The sequence below is a fragment of the Vigna umbellata genome, chromosome 4 (genome assembly GCF_029865625.1).
Source record: "Vigna umbellata cultivar VRB3 chromosome 4, Vumbellata_1.0, whole genome shotgun sequence".
NCBI lineage: Eukaryota > Viridiplantae > Streptophyta > Magnoliopsida > Fabales > Fabaceae > Vigna > Vigna umbellata.
Genome location: NC_142168.1, coordinates 41,902,237 through 41,909,272, shown reverse-complemented (window position 1 = coordinate 41,909,272; position 7,036 = coordinate 41,902,237). Strand labels below are relative to the sequence as shown.

At 36.8% G+C, this 7,036-nt stretch overlaps 2 protein-coding genes across 2 annotated transcripts; both read right to left on the bottom strand.

The window, feature by feature from the left end:
* Positions 1-3,471: 3,471 nt before the first annotated feature.
* On the bottom strand, positions 3,472-4,134 carry LOC124821891 (uncharacterized). The gene has a single exon (XM_047293838.2). It carries the CDS (start codon positions 4,132-4,134, stop codon positions 3,472-3,474), a length of 663 nt encoding a protein of 220 aa, XP_047149794.2.
* An 885-nt stretch (positions 4,135-5,019) lies between these two features.
* On the bottom strand, positions 5,020-6,525 carry LOC124821873 (basic endochitinase-like). Its single transcript, XM_047293821.2, has 2 exons — positions 6,173-6,525; positions 5,020-5,812 (listed from the first exon to the last, which is right to left on the bottom strand). Exons 1-2 carry the CDS (start codon positions 6,467-6,469, stop codon positions 5,213-5,215), a joined length of 897 nt encoding a protein of 298 aa, XP_047149777.1. The 5' UTR covers positions 6,470-6,525; the 3' UTR covers positions 5,020-5,212.
* Between the last annotated feature and the right edge of the window lie 511 nt (positions 6,526-7,036).

The following is a 7,036-nucleotide window of genomic DNA, read 5'->3' as shown; positions in this document are numbered from 1 at the left end:
TCACGAACAACGTGGCAATCGAGCTCTATGTGCTTGGTCCTTTCGTGAAAGCTCTGATTATGAATTATGTGTCTTGCTGATTTATTGTCACAGTAGAGCGCAGGAGTCCCAGTTTCCTAAACTTAAAGGTCTTGTAGGAGATAATGGATCCACTGTATTTCGCATATAGTGGCTGCTAGAGCACGATACTCAACTTCGGTGGAGGATCTGGAAACAATGCTCTGCTTCTTGGATTTCCATGAGATGAGGGATGATCCAAGGAAGATGCAAAAACCTGTAGTAGACCTTCTAGTATTGGGACAGGTTGCCCAATCTAAATCACTGAAGGCCTTTAGGTGTATTGGAGAGTCAACTGCAAAAAATAATCCCTCCGAGGGCTTAGATTTTATGTACCTAATTAAGAATATGTTGTACAGCCCGATAATGATAGTTAGTAGGAGATTGCATAAACTGACTTAATAAATTAACAGAGAAACACAAATCAGGTCTAGTATTAGTGAGGTAGAGTAACTTCCCTATCAGTCTTCAATAGGAGCTAGGATCATCCAAGTGGTTGTCCACTTTATATAGTGAGCTTGTATCACTTAGAAAGGGGTAGAGCATGGTTTACATCCCAGCATCCCTATTTCCTCAAGGATGTCTAGAGCATATTTTCTTTGGCACAAATGAATCCCTTTCTTAGATCTAGCCACCTCCAAGCCTAGGAAGTATTTAAGTTCTCCCAGATTCTTTATATGGAATCTGTTATTCAAGAGACCCTTTATGTGATTGATTTCTACATAGACAAGTAAGGCTATAAAATCTGTAGATGCCTTTTTGATAAAAAGTGAGTGATCTTATTTGGATTGAATATAATTGATAGAAATCAGAAAAGAAGATAATTTTTCAAACCATTGTCTACTAGCTTGTTTTAGTCCATATAGAGACTTAGTAAGCCTATAAACCTGACCTTTTTCATGGACATTAAGACCAGGTGGTGGCTCCATGTAAACCTCTTCATTTAGACCAGGTGATGCATGAACCAATTATTTGAGGCTACAAGAGCAATAAGTAATCTAACAGTAGTGAGTTTGGCAATAGGGGAGAAGGTGTCCCAATAGTCTATCCTTTCTTGTTGGGTATAGCCTTCTACTACTAGGCGAGCCTTATATCTCTCTATAGTGCCATCAGCCTTGTATTTAGTCTTGTACACCCATCTACAACCAATTGGTGTTTTTCCCGGAGGTAGTTGTGTTAAATACCAGGTATTATTGTCCTGTAAGGCCTTGATCTCTCTTTGCATAGCTTCTGCCCGCTCACATAGGTTCTTGGCTTCATTATAAGAGTGAGGTTCATTACTCGCAACTATGGCCATAGTATACTTTAAGTGTTTCTCTGACAAAGAATCACAAGACAATAGATCAGAAATGTGATAAGGAGTTTTAAAATTGTTTTTCATAGATAAGGATTGATTAACCTGATGAACATAGTCGTTTAGATACCTTGGAGCCCTTCTAACCCTGTTAGATCTCCTGGAACTGGGATTTTCTTCACTATCAACAGTGTTATCATTGCTACTGCTGTCAATGGCAGTTTGTTGTGTCTGCCTTTGATCATTGGTGTCGGTTTGAACAAGTCTCCCATCATCAATAGAATTGTAGCTTCCTAGAAGATCATTAAGAAAGGTAGTTCTGTCTGCCTCTTTGTCATTGGTTTCTCTGCTGGTTTGCTGATTTTTGTAGGGAAATATGTCTTCATAAAAGACAACATTTCTACTTATGAAAAGTTCTCTAGTGTTGATGTCAAGCACAATGTAACATTTGACACCACTCTTGTAACTAAGGAAAATTCCCTTCCTAGCTCTTGGGTCAAGCTTATTTCTGCTGTTTTCAAGAGTGGAAGCAAAGCATAGGCAGCAAAAGGTTTTCAAATTCAAATAAGTGGGAGGAGTATTATAAACAAGGTCATGGGGAGTTTTGTTATTGAGAATGGGGGTAGGTAACCTATTTATTAAGTAAACTGCGTGACTGAGAGCATATGACCAATAGGCATTAGGCTTACTAGATTGAAAAAGAAGGCTACGGGTCACATTAAAGATATGTTGGTGTTTACGCTCCACAACAGAATTATGTTCAGGAGTTTCAACACAGCTCTTTTGATGGTTGATGCCATACAAATCATACAAGTTAACACAATTAAATTCAGGTCCATTATCTAACCTAATGGTTTTGACCATTTTATCAAACTGATTTTTAATTCTGATAATAAAATTCTACAGTAAATCTCTAGTTTGGCCCTTATTGTTCATTAAAAAAGCCCAAGTATGTCTGCTATAGTCATCAACTATAGTAAGAAAGTACTTATGGCCATGAATAGAAGAAATGGAAAGAGGACTCCATATATCATAGTGAATTATTTCAAAGCATTCAGTAGTCAAAGAAACACTTCAAGGAAAAGGCAATTTATGTTGTTTAGCATAGTGGCAAGTATCACAAATAATATCAGGGCTCATTTGCACATAAGGAAAACTTTCACATATTTGTTTAACAGTCTTGTGTCCAGGATGGCCTAACCAATAATGCCACAAATTTACATCAACTTGTTTATAAGAAAAAACAGACTTTGAAACAAAATCTTGGTTCGAATTGGAAAAAGCTTGTAGATAATAGAGACCTTTGTAAGGATTAGCACACTCAATCATCTTCAATGTAGAATTCTCCCTTATCTGAAAAACCTTAGAAGAAAAAGTTAGGCTGTAGTTTAAGTCTTTGATAAAACTTTGGACAGAAATAAGATTAAAGGAAAAATCAGGAATATATAGGACATTAAAAAGAATAAAATCTTTAGAGAATTGAATAGTCCCTGCATGTTCAGTAATGATGACAGAGTTACTTGGGAGTCTAAAAGAAATGGGCTTAATTTTATAAAAAATGCAAAGTTGTTTTTCTCATGGACCACATGATCAGTGGCCCTAGTGTCAATAATCGAAGAAAAGTTATCTTGTTTGCCTTCTGTGTTATTTCTCTGTATCTGGTTGATCTTATGAGTAGATTCATCAACCTTTTCTATCATTCTGAGAAGTTTATGCATCTGCTCTGGGGTAAAAGAGGTGAAGGCAACATTGGTGTTGCCTTGATGAGTGGCTTGAACACTATCTGAACCAAAACTGCTCTGGCAGACATTGGCTGAATTCCAGTCAACCTTTTTGTCTTGATTGCTGTCATTTTTCTTATACCAAGGTGGGTAACTGTGCTTGGAATAACACTCATCCACAATATGATTCATCTTGTTGCAGTAGGAACATTGTTTTCCATAGTTAGGATTCCTTCCTCTTCCTCTTCCTTGGCCACCCGATCCAGGTTCACGTCCTTGGTTTTTCCAAGTCTGGTCAGGTCTCCAATTGTTTTTTTTGTCAACAACATTGGCTAGAACTTTAGTCTCAGCAGTCTGGTTATGGTTGATAGTGCCAGAATCTGGTTTTTCTTGTCTTTCTTACTGCATTATGAGTGAGAAAACACGATTGATGTTGGGGAGGGGATCCATTAAGAGGATTTGAGTTCTCCCAGTGTTGCAGGTATCATTCAGCCCCTTTAAGAAACATATAACATGTTCTATTTCTCTATATTTCAGAGAAATCTTTGAGAGTTCACAATTACAAGGGATGTCACACGTACAATTGGGTATGGGTCTAAGGAATTCCAATTCTTCCCAAAGAATCTTTAAATCTGTGAAAAACTGGCTAACACTTCTTTCTCCCTGTTTGATAGAATGAATGTCTTGAAGTAAGTCAAAAATCTTAAAGTAGTCACCTTTAGAGAATCTTTCCTTCAATTCATCCCATAACTCTTTGGCTTCTTCAACATATATCACACTTTCTACAATCTGTGGAGAAAGTGTCTTTATAATCCAGGAAAGAACCATCATATTGCCTTTTTCCCATGCATCGAATAAAACCTCACTTCTTTGAGGTTTCTTGATTGACCCATCAATGAACTTTATCTTATTTTTGGAAAGAAGAGCTCTTCTCATGCTTCTGCTCCAAGAAGAGTAATTAGTCTCACTTAGGACTTGAGAGATGAGGGTAAGTCCTGGATTCTCCCCAGGATGTAGATAGAAAGGACTTGCAGGATTTGTGGATTGATCCATGTGATCCATTGCAGCAAAAAGCAAGAAGATACCAAGAAAGGAACCAAGAAACAATAGGAAAGAATACTAGGGCACGGAAGCAGACCAGGTATTAAACCTGCTCTGATACTATATTCGGTAACAAGGCCCAATAGCCTTTAAACGAGAGGCCCATCTCCTTGAGCCCGTGAGAGATAAAATTGCCTCAGTCTTTTCCAGAGAAGTCATCCTCTCCAGATGATAGAGAGAGAAAGAGCTCGAGGCTCTTCTGAAGTCTTAGAGAGAAGAGAAGGGAAGCTTCACTTGGAGCGCACAAGCATGGACGTTGGGAGAAGAAAAGAAGAAGATCAGCGGAGGGCCTTCAACAGAGGTAAGAAAAACACAATCTTTATTTATTCTCTGTAATATTATCTTCTCAATATTCTGTGTTACAACTGAAAATGAAAGGGGGAAACTCTATTTATAGAGTTCTCGGAGAAAAGGGGAAAACCATAAAACTAGAAAACCCTAACTAACTAATTAAACCTGATTACTGTATTAGGACAGTAATTCAACTGATTATCTTAGTCCCAATAATGCTTGACAATGTCATCTCTGATTGTGACTATTGTGTCGTTGAAGAAGGGAGTGAAGGAGACACCACAAAGAGCATGCACCTACACAACTAGAAGAAACATATTTAAGAATCTAGGGGTTGAATTTGATCTAAAATTTTCATGTTTTGGTATAGAACTGGTTGAGAAAATTGGGTGCGAAACAATCTAATGTTCATACTATAAGGTTGTCTTTAAGATAGATCTATTATTGGTCAAATTTTCCATTAACAATATACTAATAATTGTGAATTCAATCTTCCATTAACAAAATACTAATAATTAATATTTATCTATAAAAAAAGTACTGTAAAGAAACCATATAATGTTCGTACTATTATAAGAATTAAATTGTTAAGCAATTTAATGTTAATTATGAGCTGCTGAACTTGCACAAAGAAGGAATTAGGAGTGCCACAATCAGTTTTGTCACATAATCACAGGACTAGAAAATAGAACTGAAGATCTATTTAACTCTTAGTCTAGAACAATTATTCGAAACACCTAATAACTTCTCAAACCTTTATTCTAATTTTGCGACTATATCCAGATAGCAGATCATGGAAACTATCCCACAGCACAACACCTCCATATTTAGGTGACCGAACAATGGGCAGCAATTGATTTATGAGAGCATGTGGTGGTACAAAACCAGTTCTAGCTGCTGCATGTGAAGCAGGAAGGCCAACGAAGAACTTGGCAGCATTAATTGATGTGGTCCACTGGCTCCATGCACTCTTAAATCCACTGGGGTCGTTTGAAGAAAACTCACATTGAGGATTGTTGTAGAACTGAACCCAAACATGGTCAAAGAGATCAGTAGAAAGTGCCCCATGGAGTAAGTTGTTTTGGAATTGACAGTGTGGTGAAGCGTTTAAGTATAACTTTTTGTTAGAAGTAGCATAATGGTCATGCAGCCTATAAGCAAGTGCAGCATAGTGAAGTTCTCCACCTTCAATGTCAAAATCTACCCCATCCATTATGGCTCTCCCAAAAGGCCTCTTCTTTGATTTTCCTCCCAAGAACTGATTCCATATGTAGTCTGCAACATTTCTAGCATCATCTTGGGATGACAGTGAGTAGTTCTTGCTGCCACCCCCAATTGAAAGCATAACCTTAGAATGAAACAGATTCAAAACCTCAAGGTATTTAGATATAATTTTATAGAAATCAGGATATATTTACACATTGCCTATGGTGGTCTTGGCAAGAATTTATCAGACATTAATGTGATCTAAGTAACATAAGAGACGTTGAAACGGTTAAGAAGTAGACTATAAGTCTAACTCCACTCACGAAACCGGGTAAGATTTACACTCACTCGTATATTTTAACCTAACTTAAACTACTTCTTAACCAAAACTTTAAAATTTTAAAACAAATTTGTTTAAATCTTTATTCAGCTTTTTTTATTTCTATTCATTACAAAATTTAGACTTCCATTTAAATTGAGTTTAGTTGGTTCTGTCACATACCTTAATGCCTCTCTTCTGACAGTACCTGATGTCTCTGCCAACCCTTTGGCAACCGTTTGATGAAGGAGAACAATGGCCTGCTAGGTTCATCAGAGGCTGACTTCCATTGCCAAAAGTTGAGAGGAATGCTATGTTCACAATGCGGAAAAGTCCAGTTTTGCATGTTCTTGACAAATTGCCTTCACCTGCATTTTGGCCCCAGTAAACCCCAAGGCTTCCTGCATCAGATTTTGAAAACCACAAGATCAGTGAAAACAAAAGGAAAAGACCCAAAGGGTGTGCACGTTTGCTCCTCATAGACACTTTGGTGTAGAGCTATGTATTGTTAATTGGTTGCCGAAGTCATTTGGCTGGTGCTTATATATGGTGGCCTGAAAGTTACTGAGAAAAACATGAGAAAGAGGAAGCATATATATCCCCACACTGACAAAGAAAGAAAGAGAAAGGCGTTGAAAAAATCAATGTGCGGTGGGGAAAGGGTACCATCACGCAGTATAATTTGATTTTAAAAATTTAAGAAAAAATTAGATACATACACCATTAACATACATCTTAATCTGTTTTTTATAATAAAATTATAATATTATAGTAAAATATTAATTTATTTAAATGTAGTGTCAGAGTATAAGGGAGTATTGGTATTGAAGATAACAATGCTCCCTGACAATTTAGTCAATTTTGTTAATACTTTCAAAAGAGAAAGAAAACGAAATTAGTGAATGACAATTTACTCCACTATGTGAATTCGTGTAAAAGAAAAAGAAAAAAAAATGTAATAAATGATCTTGTAAGAAAGCTTGATGAAGCTTTTCTTCCCTGTTAAAACTAGAGACAAAAATTGTGCTTCAATTATATTGCATTTGT

What these genes read in the sequence shown, in the direction of transcription:
- LOC124821891 (XM_047293838.2), bottom strand. Translation starts at nt 4,134, where the DNA reads ATGGATCACATGGATCAATCCACAAATCCTGCAAGTCCTTTCTATCTA.
- LOC124821873 (XM_047293821.2), bottom strand. Translation starts at nt 6,469, where the DNA reads ATGAGGAGCAAACGTGCACACCCTTTGGGTCTTTTCCTTTTGTTTTCA. An exon ending in GTCAGAAGAGAGGCATTAAG is followed by an intron (nt 5,813 to 6,172) that starts GTATGTGACAGA and finishes TTTCATTCTAAG; the next exon opens with GTTATGCTTTCAATTGGGGG.